The 13,677-nt window shown below is 40.5% G+C and overlaps 1 protein-coding gene across 5 annotated transcripts in view; it reads right to left on the bottom strand.

Annotated features, from left to right (window-relative positions):
- Positions 1–8,626: 8,626 nt before the first annotated feature.
- ets1 (v-ets avian erythroblastosis virus E26 oncogene homolog 1) overlaps positions 8,627–13,677 on the bottom strand; it is a 39,288-nt gene continuing 34,237 nt past the window's right edge. For all 5 annotated transcript variants that reach the window (XM_065960299.1, XM_065960300.1, XM_065960298.1 and 2 more), the window contains 2 exons: positions 12,108–12,226; positions 8,627–11,781 (listed from right to left, as the gene is read on the bottom strand). In XM_065960299.1, the coding sequence (XP_065816371.1) occupies positions 11,566–11,781; positions 12,108–12,226 (335 nt within the window). In that variant the 3' untranslated portion in view covers positions 8,627–11,565. The remainder of the gene's footprint in view (positions 11,782–12,107; positions 12,227–13,677) is intronic.

Here is a 13,677-nt window from a genome sequence, read left to right as displayed (position 1 = left end):
CAAAGAGCTCTGAAGCTCTCGATTTATCAGTCAATCTTCGTTCCAACCCTCAACCATGGTCATAAGCTTTGGGTCGTAACCGAAAGAATAAGATCGCAGAATGCAGCCCTCTAGCCTGATTGTCAGGACAACAACAAGAAGTTTATCAGCAAAACTTTCGACCATAAAGACTTAAAAACAAACAATACCATTTTTAAATGACTTTTTAAGTGAACAAGGTAACCAGTGGAAGGAGGCCTGGATGGGGGTAATACGTTCATGCTTATCAGAACCTGTTAAAGATGTACAGAAGCATTCTGGACTAACTGTAATCATGCAATGGAGGCCTGGATAAGTCCAACCAAAGTGCATTATAGTAGGGTAGATATAGAAGCATGAATCTTTTATATCAGTGTTGAAGATGTAACTCGAAAGATGGCACATTTAATATGCAAGTCCAATTTGGATGTTATGTTGGGGCATACCCAAAACTTAGTGAAGGTCTACATCTGGCCAGGAAATACCCCAGGATTTCCTTAAAAAGAGCTGGAAGGTATAACTCGATGTGTCTGTAGAGCCTGCTGAAAACAATCTGACCTAGAAAGTGAAGGAAAATGTACAGATAGCTAAATAACATCTAATGTACAGATTGTTTTGTGTTTAATCTTCAATTCCCAGATGAGCCCATGTTGCAATCAAGGGAAATGTCATTTTCTTTTGTTATTTAGTTAGGAAAACCAATTATTTCACTCGAAGCTATGACTTGTTAATACTGAGGGAAGGGAAGCAAAGGTTTAATCACAAATACACTTAATTTGGTTGGCTATAATACCATTCAATGACTGTGAACAGAATGGGTCCATGAGAATGGAGCCATGATGCAACTGTCACCATGATATAGGCTACAGTATGTTCAACATCCCAATATCAAGCAATTCTATGTGAATTTGCTACACACAACGGTTTTTATTTTGGGTGAAAAAAAAAAAAAAAAATGTAGCTCATTAGCTGCTAGGGTCTAACTTGACGACAAACGTTCTTCCAGTAAACTTACAAGGTGTGACAAGAAAATAGCTACATGTATATCTCATTTTTCTTTGTTTTAGGATAAAACCCAACAGCCATGAGGAAACTTCAGAATTGTCTTTTTTGATTAGGAAGGTTCCTAACTGAGTGAAATGACCCGGAAGCATTTAAGTGGCGGCCATGATCCGTTCAAATTTCGAGGAAAGGTGCATCAATGCTTCCTTTATAACCTCCTTTAGCATAGGATACACTGGACCATCCTTTACCAAAAGGAGATGAGATATGCCGTCCCACAATTGCTTGCGGCCGCAAGGTGATGGTTTCACTTTTTGTACTTGTAGCATGGTAGCCTATATTGCTTTTATTTCAATCCCAACCTGGTGGTAATTAGGATTATTTCACCGGTAAGAAGGCACAGGGGAAAGTTTTTTAAGAAGCGCTTTCAGTAGTCCATTTTCAGAACATTGTAGTTTCACCACGGCAGTCCCACGTCATTAACCTCAGCCATCGCATAATTACATGGCCTAGTGGAAAATACGGTCGGATTGTCAGAGCAACGCGATCGCCTTTCCCTAAGTCCTTTCCTAAAATTGTTCCTTAACCTCGTGACGTTTTCCCCGGGGTTAAGGTAAAGTGGATAGTGAAATGGGATAGGAGGGACAATTTAAATCCACCCAAGACCTCTGGTAGGTAGACATATGAACTGACAGCTAGAGAGAAGGTACTCTGAAACTAAATAGACACTGGGGGTAATCAGACACAGGTGAGACTAACGACACAGGTGAAGACAATCGGGGCAACCATAACGGAGGGAAACCAGACAAAGGGAGGAAGTAAGACTAGACAAGAAAAACACTGGGTACAAAAAACTACAAAATGAAACAGAAAACACTAAAGACACACAGAGAACTCAAGAATGTAACAGTAAAACTACACACAGGACAAAAGAGAAACACATGATAAATAATGACAAAATCAAACAGGAAACACTAAAGGCTAAAGTTAGAAATAAAGCAATACAAATTACACACGAGTACAAGGGAAACAAGCAGCACACTAAGTAAGGAAGAGACAAAATGAAACAAAAAATACAACTTGCCAATGACATAACTAAAAAATCTAAACTAAAACTAGACTAATGGTAGGAACACTAAGACTCAAACTCAAGACTGTGACACTTAGTCCTTATTTGGTGAGTGTATTGTAAAGATATGAATGTACTAATAGTTGAAATATGTTTCACCATGAGGGAATGATAATACCTCCATCAGAGGGGCCTTAGTAGAGAAGGAAGGTCTGGGGGCACAGTTTTTGTGTCTCCACTTCGTAGCAGAAATTGTGTACAGTGATTTTAATTTGATTTTCAATAAATATTAAAGCAACAGACGACATGGGGATCAGCAGGAATGGGGGGAAGAAAGAAACACAAAGACTATTTTCCCAAATCCTAACTGCAGCAGACTAAAGGTTAGTCTCACCCTTTCCTGGAGTGACACACTTGTGATTTATCAGCCCGCTCTGACCCAGGATTACTCTTGTAGACCAGTCAGCACTACTGCTCTGTAAATCAGGCCTTGCCCAGCAGGAGCAGGACCACAAAACCATCGGTGTCAAAGGTCAAAGGTAAATGGGAAGGAAGCTCAAAATCAAGCAGTCACTGGCAACTTCTGGCGATCTTTATCTACTTTGAAGGCCAACAGGTTCACAATCTGTGTTTCACCCTACTGATTAATATTTATAGCAGAAAGTGGTTTAGAAGGAACCAGGATTATCCATCCATTATCTATGAGGCTTTTCCAGTTTTGGGGTCGCAGGGGGCTGGAGCCGATCCCAGCTGTCATTGTACACCCTGGACTGTTTGTCAGTCAATCACAAGGCACATAGAGACAGACAACCAGCCACACTCAAATTCACACCAACGGGCAATTTTAGAGTCACCAGTTAACCTCAAGAGCATTTCTTTTGACTGTGGGAGGAAGCCAGAGAACCTGCTAAGTCCACACAGAGAAGGGGATTTGAACGAGGAACTTCCTGGCTGTGAGGCGACAGCGCTAACTACTGCACTTAGCGCAGCCTGGAACCAGAATTAGAAAATTCAAAATGCCATGGAAACTGCAGTTTAATCACATATTGAACCTGTCTGGCATGTTACTCACTGTCTGTGAGAAATGCCTAAATTTGCTGCGCAGCCTCTACAGTTCATTCTAACTTGCTGAGCACTGTTAGTAATAACTCCCAAATTTTACTCGACCAACCTCCTCACCTCCCAAGTTATTTCTCCCATGGCTGTTAAGCCGTGAGGGCCAAAGCCCATTAAGCAGTTTGGCTGGCAGAAACAACACAGTCAGCCTTTACTGATAATAGCCCGCTATTGCTAAGAAGTGGAGAAACTGCTGTTTACATAGTGTGTTTCTCTTTGGCTACAGTGAATCACCATGCTTATTTCTGAATATCTGTGGAAAGTACCTGCTATAATAAGCATTTGGTTTTCTCTTGTTTGTTGACTTGTTGTTAAAAGTCAAGCAAATGGAGCAACAGTTAATGGCCACACAGGAGGGCTGAGCTGTGAATGAAAGAGAGAGAGAGAGAGAGAGAGAGTGGGTAAGGAAGAAAAAAGACTTGCAGAAACTAACACTTGTGGTCAAGGATGTTGACCCTTACTTCTTTCTCATGAAAAGGGTGGGATAAGTGATGTTGGCAGCGTTGAAGAGCATGTTTAATGGGTGTTTTAATGGGTGTTCCTGTACAAATATTTGTTCTTTGGACTAAATCCTTCTCTATTTGCCCCCCTGTCAGCAAAGTTAAGAGTCATTAATGGATTTATTGATTATTTTGTAGCATTTCTTGCAGGAACATGTGTGTGACTCAATGTATTTTAAGCTGGATAAATGATGAACAATAAATACACTGTTTTTAAAAGCAGCTGAATTAGACTGCATCTGTCAGAAAATGTACAAAGTGCTGTTTCTTACAACTTCCTACAACAAGAAAGCTGTAGGAAAAAGGTTCCCCAGTATGTGTTAGTGTGTGTGTGTGTGTGTGTGTGTGTGTGTGTGTGTGTGTGCGTGCGTGCATGCGTGTGTGTGTGTGTGTGTGTGTGTAACCCAGACAGCGGGGAGAAAGAGAAGCTGTCTTTTCACTAACGTTGATTGGAAGCAGATGTCGGAGAAAGCCAAGACAGGGGAGAAAATGTTTCGGAAAATTCTCAGGGCTCAGCCTTTCGCTTTTCTGGGCCCTGGCTCGGGGAACCAATCAACACACAGCAACCCACCGGTGTTAGGGGTGTACGAAGCACTCCCATTGGATGGAGGTCCAAACGTGGGCGTCGGGAGCAGATGTCCTGGGAAAGTTGCTGAATCCCAGTCGACTCACAGTAAAAAGAAAAGCAAAAAACATTTGCTTGTTTGACTGGATAGTGACCAGAATCTGTTTTAATCCAGCTGAACCCCCCGCTCCCTCTCTTTTGTCTCGCACTGCATGTTCAACAAATGTTTCTGCATGCCATTCACATAGACCTATATGTTTCAAAAGAAATGATGAGTTATTCAGTTGCCTCATGAAAGGAAACTGAAGAACAATCTTTCAGTAGAAAAGAAAGTTAACTTGAATACCTGTTTGTTTTACTTTCATTCTTCATCTACTTCTGAGACAATGTTGAATGCCCACTAATGCCATCTCCCACCACTCATCTCCTCATCCCTCTGCACCTCTAAACCCTCCCCCCCTCCTTCTCACCTTCTAACCTTCAACCTTCTGCATTCTCTTTCTCATCTCCTTCCCCAAACCCCCTCTCACCTCTCCTCTCCCCCACAACATCGGCACCCTGATTCCGTCACACTCTAGTTCACACACTCCCCTCACCTGCATAACAAAGCCCCATCTTGCTCTCTTATTGTGCCAGTCTATTGCCTATTCACTGCAAACAGCACACCACAAATCAATCATCTCTCCTAATGGAAAGTCCACATTAACATGAGAGGACACTCCATTTCCGTCCCAGAATGCCAGGTCGGCTGGTTCCCTGAGCTTCAGCCAATGCAGATCCAGGGGGGCCAGCAGGCGCTCTCATTTCAGGTGGGATAGCGAGGTGATGCCGTTAGGTCCAGGGGTGGCTCTGGGAGTCAATGGTGTATTAACTGGGGATGCGACAATGGCAATAAAAATGCAAATTACCAGCCAAAGCAGAGGATGGCCTGGATCTGCCCTTCATAAGCCCGGATAATACAGTCAGTACACCTGCCAAGACGTGTGGTTCAACACATCTCAGACACAACAATACAATGAATGAGCAAGGAGGGGGACAGGAGACGGATCAGGACTATGTGACAAAGAGCCTAAACCCTTGCTGCTCTATCAAAAGGAAGATGTTCTTTAAGGATCAGTAACCTATAGCCTTGATTAAACCCGATTAATTGTTCTGTTAAACAGTGAAGAAAATATATGCTACTGAAGACAAAAGACAATACACATATTTTACCATGTCTTAGAGTTGAGCACAGAATCAGAATCTTAATTCAATACAGACATTTTGTGCCAGAATTCTGAGTATATGTGTAGCTGAGTCAAAGTCAATACTTTTGTAACATAACTAAAGTCAATTTTTCCAAACTCCCAAATTCACTGATTTTAAAAATATATATTTTTATGCAAGTTATCTGATTTAGCAGTGATGTGAAAAGAAGTGGTCCCCCCCGGTTCTCAAAACTTCAGTCGATGCAATGTGTTCCATTTAGCAACATTTTCATTTCCAATGTTTTTCTTTTTAACCTACGACATTTGCTTTTGTGTGAACATGTCAAATGTTGAATAACGAGTCGGAAAAATATTTTTCCGTGAGTTTACATTTATTAAAAATACAAGAAGTCGCCTGGCAACAACTTCTACTTTGTGTAGATGTCAAGTCACAGTTATTAAAGGGCAGAAAATAAAGCCAGACAAAAGGGACTAAAATTCTTAGTGTGGACATATTTATCTCTTTTTTTTACTGCTCCTCTCCCTGAAATCCATGAGAAGGGTCATATTTGAGAATACACGGCAGATGTAACCCCCCTTCATGTTCGTTCCCTGGACACCACTGGAGTCCAAACTGGCTCAAGTCAACCCAACCATGAAGGACAATAAGACATGAATATATTCTCCCCAGGCATGTGTGTCTTAAGTCGAGCCATCAGGGCCCTTAGGGACACACTGGTCATATCTCACAACTTCTCTGCGTAATGGAACCACTGAGTTGGTCTCTTGTGCGTCACAGGGATTCTCTATCTTTAAAGAGGATGTTAATTCAGGGCAGTGAGGATAGACATAGTTCTGCTTCATCCCTGATTTAGCAGAAGGTCAATAAAATCTTCAGCTAAACAACGCTGACTGTGTTTGAATTTAAAAAGCTCACCGAGATGTTGCAGGAATGACATCTAGACTTTGTAATATTTTGCATTCCTATGTTAGGTTTTTGCACACTTTTAAATCAAATCTGCAATATAATATTCCCTTTGGAGCCAGAGGGTGGTCAGGCTCTAATTGTTTGTCATTAAAATACCCGTTCTGCTGCACTGATCTTTACAATTCCGCTAGATGACATACACATGTACTGTAATATTCCCATATGAAGATTTATGTACGTTTCTTTGGGGATTTATGAGGTACATACACCACAAAAGCTAGTACCATTTGTAATCCTTGAGTGGTCTGACTGGTTTAAGAGATGTTAGGTCAGATTTTTAAAATCTATTACAAATTACTGTCAGGGCCGCTTTTATTACTCTCTGTGCTGCAATAGTTGCCACATGTTTCCAATTGACTGTTCTGTAATTGCTAAGACTGAATCTGCAATTTGGCTCAGTCACAGTGTTGTGTATTATTTTCTGTAAATGTTCTGTGGCTAATTAAGGCTTGGTCCAAGGCAATGCACATATGTGCATGTCTGACAAATCTCTGGGGCTGAGCTTCAAGTATGTGAATGGAGGGCTAAAAGGGGCAAGTATGTGAATTCAAATATCCTTACTACTTCTTCTTCCACAAAACCTTAAGTTACTTTGCTGCAGCGGTCAATCATCATTTATGGAAAAATGATTAAATGTTATTGTTTTTTTTTATCACAGTTGTGTCTTCGTTACGGCCAGTTTTTTCCAAATCATGCTAACACCAGTATATAATCTCCCACCTTGTCTTTCTCAGTCATGTTAAGACTACATGGAGGAGAGAGATTTAGCTTGTTAAGACCCTTTATATAAATATTTAGGTTTAAAATCTGAAAAATGGTCTTACATTCCAGTGTCAAGAGAGCTGTAGGCTTGCAACGACGAGAGGTGATACCTCTCGTCAGGCAGAAATCATCTGACATCTTTCTGTGGTTACCAAATGTTAGGCTTTTGACTTTCTGCACAGACTTCCTATCTCTCACGATGCTCTGTATTTCACTTTCAAACACTGCTTTAAATCAGTACAAGCGTTATGTGTTTTTTTTTTTCTGAATGAGGCAAAGTGCCTCACACAGTGTGTCTTAGCCAGCTTCATGTTGAATAAGCAGGTAAAACCTGCCTCGTCGTGATCACGTCTGGTCTGGATCATCGGCCAAGTCAGAGCGAGGGAGGTGGAACAGGACAAGAACCACCTGGGTAACCTCAGCCTGCCCTTCTGCCAAGAACACCAGCCACAGGTCCAACATGAGAACATGCGTCTGAGTGTGACCAAAGACAGCTCCATTGTGTTTGCTTTGGGCTCCTATGTGAAATGTGGAAAGTCTGTCATGTTTCATACTATTAACATATTCTGGGTGCTTCATTTGATCAGCATCATAAACCGTTTGACATTGCTTTTTAATTTAGCATTTCATACATGTGTTATTTATGTACATGGGTCTATAACTAAATACACATTGTGTATTTGTTTATATGCATATTTCATGTTTATCATGTTTTGTTCCTTTATTCAGATAATCCTTTTCTAAAAGTAAAAAAAACAGCCTATACTAGCCTACTCAATTTTGGCTTTCTTACTAGTGTTGTGCAGCGGGGCCAAACAGCTGTGCTGTTAGGGCAACAGGCCACAGTCTTGTATGTTTTCTATCTACACTGGAATTTATATGAGCCCGAGGTTGCGAGCACATGAATGGGCCCCAGTGTGCCGGTTCTGTATATTGACGTCACCTCATCAGCGTGCATGAGACAAACGCGTTGAAACTGGGACACATCATGGCCTAGCAATTGATTTCAAAGGGGACTCTGGGTTTCCCTTTGAAGGACTACCAGACTGTGGTCATTTGATCAACTGGCTGATTTGTTTGACTCATTTGTGCCACTTTGAATAAGTGTTTAAAAAATATTTTATAAATCTTTTTTTTTTAATCCACACAGTAGTTTCTCATAGATTTGAAACTTGTAAATGAGTGTTGTTCTATATGCTGAACTGTAGAGAAGAGTTGATGCTTCTGGGGCGCTACCTTTGATGAGGTAACATCACACTGTAGACCGCAAGATTTCCTGCAGAATAGGTGACACTATATTGCCATGCAGATCTGCAAAATAATCGAGTACACACACTACTCCGAGTAGATGCACGTTGGTAGCACACAGCTTAATGATGTCAAACATGTAAAAAAATAACACCACACACCGTTATGAAATCTTTGTTCACATATATTTTATAACATTTTGAAGTACATTAAGTACATTTTAGAAATAGAAGCTACAGTTTATAAAACCTTTCCAGCAGAAATCATTGATGGGCCAGCATCAGCCTTTTGTTCTCTCTCTCGAGCAGACAGGTCTATTTTCTGTATCAAAAATAATAAAAAACAGAAACAAAACAAAACAAAAAAAAATGTTTTCGCTACATTATTTTGTCCTGCGCTACCTTTTTTTTTTAATTCCCATGTAAGCACCAGCTGTCTGCGACTCTTGTCTTTTATAAAATATAAATTATTGAAAAATATTCAAAATGTTCGTGAACTAAATACAATAAAAATGATCTCATAACAAAAATACAAAGACACTATAAAATATACAAAAAAAAATACAAAAAAAAGTTTTCCTTCTGAATCCATTCTGAGATATGTATATGCCACAAACTACCTGTTTGTATACATTTGCCCGACTAAGGTTCAGTAATACATCAGACCTGCAGTAGATTGTAATCTGTGACTTTTTAACAATAGTACATTTTCCTGACAAAATAACTTTTCAAATATTAACATTTTCGGTAACAGATCTTTTTAAAGCCACATTAACTGTATGAAGCCGAACATAAAAAATATTATGACCTTTGTATACTGACAACCTTTACTAGCATGTTTTAGTTTTAAAAAAAATCAGTAAAGCTCTCTGAAGCATACGACACTGACAGAACCTGAAGAAAACAAAACAAGCAGAAAGGAATGGAAAGGACAGTGCAGCTTATAACTAACTCATGAATGGATTTCTCTTATTTTGTCAGATGACAAGAATGGTGAGGTTTTTTTTTTTGAGTCATTGCTTAAAAAAAGGGTCACCCAGTGTCCTCACGCCGTGTGCTTTTTAATGTGAACAAAAGATGAAAAGAAAAGTCAACACTTTCAAAAAAAAAAAAAAAAATGTGAGAGATTCCTGGTCCCTGTGTTCTGATGCTGCGGACGATACCGAAACAGCACCATGACCAAAGACCTCACATGGGGTTTTGGTTATTATTCCTGCTTTGTCTCTTGCTTATTTGTGTAATCCGGTTCTCAATAAAGCATTATGAAATACAATCTGTACAAATAGACATCTCAAATGCTATTTTCATCCATATGAGTAACATTCACTGTAAACAATAACATTGTATTCTAAGATGATATTCCACTTTGGCATTTCCCAAAAGGCCAGTGTGCAGCCAACTTTTCCCACTGTTGGGAGAAAACTGCAGCCGAGTGTAATGCTTCAGATGTAACCAGTGCATCTGTGCGCATGTCTTCTAAGCAAGCTGCACAAGTTACCAGCAATTCACTGAATACACCTCGAACATGTCATACCAATGTCTGCCACTAGTCCTTGATGTTTCTATTTAACCATAATTACATTTGCATCAGAAAACCATTTTCATGCGAAACCTTCAAGCAGTGCCAACTTGCATCGTTTCTTTCAGTTATTCTTCTGTGTCAGACCTTGAGTGTGATCCTCACCTGCAGAATCAAAAAGACTCCACAGTCATATCTATCTAGAGTCAACATCTTCCAACATCTTCCCACTGTTTGTCCCATTGCCCTACTCTACACCGCCATATTACACTGCAGCTGCTCTCTAGTGACCAAAATGCATGGCATGAAAAATGTAAAAGAAAAGCTGACATTCTTAGGACTTAGTAAAATGACTCCTTTGAGTTTATGATATACATATTCAGACAGACTTAAGACTATTCAAACACTTTTAAAAGCAACACAAACATGGACAGTGAACTGACAAAGTGATGCATAATAATCTGCACATGAAACAAATACTCGCCAAAGACTCCTGAATTCCCCCCCTCCCCTCCCCCACATAGATTGTCTACAGTTTGCTAATACTGGTGGTATATGCAAAAAAAAAATGCATACGTTTCAGTCACAATATGCATCTCTATCGAGGTGGAAAAACATGTAAAGGTAAAAGCGTCAGTTTCAAAAACACAACGGCTACTTTCAGTTGGGTGTCTATCAGACAGTCTGGGTATGAGTCATCTCACTGGGGTCCTTCACACCTGACAAAGAGCAGGGCCAGTGTCTCTAGTGTTGGTCTGATAACCAATCAGCACATTTTTCACTTAAAGGTCTCCTCGAGAATGGTTGAACTTGGCAACTTGTGTTTTGGTTCCACTGGTATACCTTCATTGACAAAATAAGAAAAAAAAAACACTCATTCCGATATTTGCCTGTTAACATTGTGTGTTCTCAATGTTTATAATATAATACTGGCACAATCATATGCTCCTATAAAAAAAGCCAAAAAAAAACACTTTTTTGGTCCAAGCTGAAAAATCTCACTTTGCTAAAAAGAGAAACAGTGGGGGGATTGCCAACACTACACTTTCCTCTATACCAATTTTACATTTGGCAACCTTTTTTTTTTTTTTTTTTTTTTAAATGTAAGATCTTCCTACCTGTTCTCTGTTTACCCCAGCGATATAATGAACAATTTTATTTTTGCTCTTTGTCTCACGTTTTCCTTAGACTCTCCTTCTTGGTCACTTTCTCTCCCTGCTGTGCTACTCAGGACTGGAACAGAACCCGAGTTCCACCCCACAGTGCTCCATCTGCCTTGAACTGCTAAATTATACCAGCACATAATCACACATACTCACTCACTCACACACACACGTACATGCACGCACACACACCTCAAATGCAACAGGGTATGATTACAGGCCTTTGGCATGGGTGCCTTCTTTCTTAAAACGTGGTCCTGAGACACAGGAGCTTGAAGTTGATTAAGACCACAATTATTCACTCAAAACATTTTTTGGTCCCCAAAAGAAAAACGGTGTACTGACTCTATCAAACAGTTAAGACCACTTTATGAGCCACAGTCAATGTGGCGTCTTGAATTCCTGTCTTCGCCTTCTTCTTTCTCTGCTTCACTCGTCTGTGTCTGGCTTTACGTCCAACATTGCATGGAGCTCCTCAGGAGTGTAGCCCAGCAGGCTTTTTAAGTCACAGACAAAGCGGTAGACGTAGCGTTTCCCTGACGTCTTGTGGATGATGTTCTTGTCGTAGTAGTAACGCAGCCCGCGGCTCAGCTTCTCATAGTTCATCTTGGGCTTGTTTTTCCTCTTTCCCCACCTCCGGGCAACCTGAAGCAATGCAGGCAAGAAAGGTGTCAGTACAGTTGAAACACATTGGTTAAATCACAGCCATAGTGTTTTAGTATTATGGTCAAATGTTCCATCACATGAATGCATGGTTGTACAAGTAAAAATACTTTAATGTTGGTGTTTTAAAGCTTTTTTTGCTAAAGAAAACACAAATCTTGCTAAACCAGAAAAGTATACCATTTCTAAAGATTGATGAAGCCCAAACAAGCCATAAAAAACAGGAACAAGACATCTTGATCATCTGGCTAAACACTAAGGACCCCCCAGCACGTGTACCGGTGACCAGCGGGGTCGTGGCCTCTCACCTCATCTGGGTCAGAGAGCTTGAACTCCCAGCCGTCGCCTGTCCAGCTGATGAAGGACTGGCAAGACTTGTCGGTCAGCAGCTCCAGAAGAAACTGCCACAGCTGGATGGGACCGCTGCCTGCAGAACAGATGGCAAGAGGGAGAGAGGGTGAGTATTTTATTGAAAGACATAAGTGGAAGATCAGATGAAAGAAAGAAAGAACAAAAACATGTCTTTATAGTTCTGTGTGCTTCAAAATATTGTAGAACATGAAATAACACTGCATTTATGACGTGCTAAATGTAACCCTGGAGTTAAGAATGAGGAAGTGTATACTATGGGTAGATGTGCAGAACTTTGCATGAACTATGCAAAACGATGTACAGTTAATAAAACGCTATGAGAAGAGGATATTTAAAAACATTTAAAACTAAAATAAGTACAATCAGCGCAGAAAGGAGAAATAGAATGCATCGCACGGCTCATACTTCTGCTATGAATAAACGTGTTAATTATTCATGCCAATTTTTTTCTGTCTGAAGAGGGACAAAGTAAACCTTCTAATCTGGGTCAGACTGAAGTTAAGAAGTGGAACCAAATGTCCTCCTAAATACAACAGTGCCATTCATCATGTATTCCCTTGTCTGCTAGTTGCCCTCCGTGCAGTTACGTGAATCCAGAGTCTGCGTTAGTACCATTCTGATGAAATCACCAGTTTTAAATAAAAGGGAGCTGCCTTGAGGCTTCAGCAGCACATAAGTGTACGTGAAATACAAGAATGTGTGAGAGCGACAGCAGTAGCTGAGTTATCCCTTAATGTTTTAATGGATTTCATTTTGGCTTTATAACAGCGATACCTGCACAAACTGAACTGTGCTCTTACAACATCTTCGTACATCTTGTGGAAAAGAGAGGAAAAGCAGAACAAAGAGAAGCAGAAAGAAAAAGGGCTGGTCTTGTCTCTGAACTAGATTCTTCACTGCAGCACACTTTGATCTTGTGGGTTTTTTTTTTCCAGCATATACACCAACACCGCCCACTTTATGAGGTTCGCATGTTGAAATCACACCTGCCTATATGCAGAACACCGCCTCAGCAAAACTCAAGTGAAGCAAAAGTCACCTCTTTCGAATGCCTTTTAAAAAACCAAACGTACCCTTGCAGAAGGCAAACAAAAGCTTTCAGGGAAACAGACGTGTGGGCTGAACACTTGAAAATGCTGCTTTTGAGTCCTCTTTTGCTCCTGCTAGGTTTTTTTGGAAGAAGGTGCATGACAACAGCTCAACCCCAACTTTGGAGAAAAATAAGTGCCTGTGCAACACTGGGTCTCTTTCAGACAGAAAAGCTCTGACTCGCATTCCAAAAAGTCTGCTTCTGTAACAGCAAGCCCACATAAGGGTGATACAGTCCCCGGTTTACCAGCCCCCATGTGCTCTCACGACAGAATGTAGGCGACCCTTTGACAAAAAAAAAAAGAGAAAAGTTTCCAAAAATATGTTTCAAGTCTTCAAGCACAATGGGCCTCATTGAAAAAAAAAGCATGCAGTGTGTTAAAAGGGTGGGTTTGCTGGGGACGCTTTTCACCCACA

The sequence above is a fragment of the Labrus bergylta genome, chromosome 11 (assembly GCF_963930695.1).
Source record: "Labrus bergylta chromosome 11, fLabBer1.1, whole genome shotgun sequence".
In the NCBI taxonomy this organism is placed as follows: Eukaryota; Metazoa; Chordata; class Actinopteri; order Labriformes; family Labridae; genus Labrus; species Labrus bergylta.
Note: the sequence above shows the minus strand (reverse complement) of the source record. Positions and strands in the feature narration are given on the sequence as shown.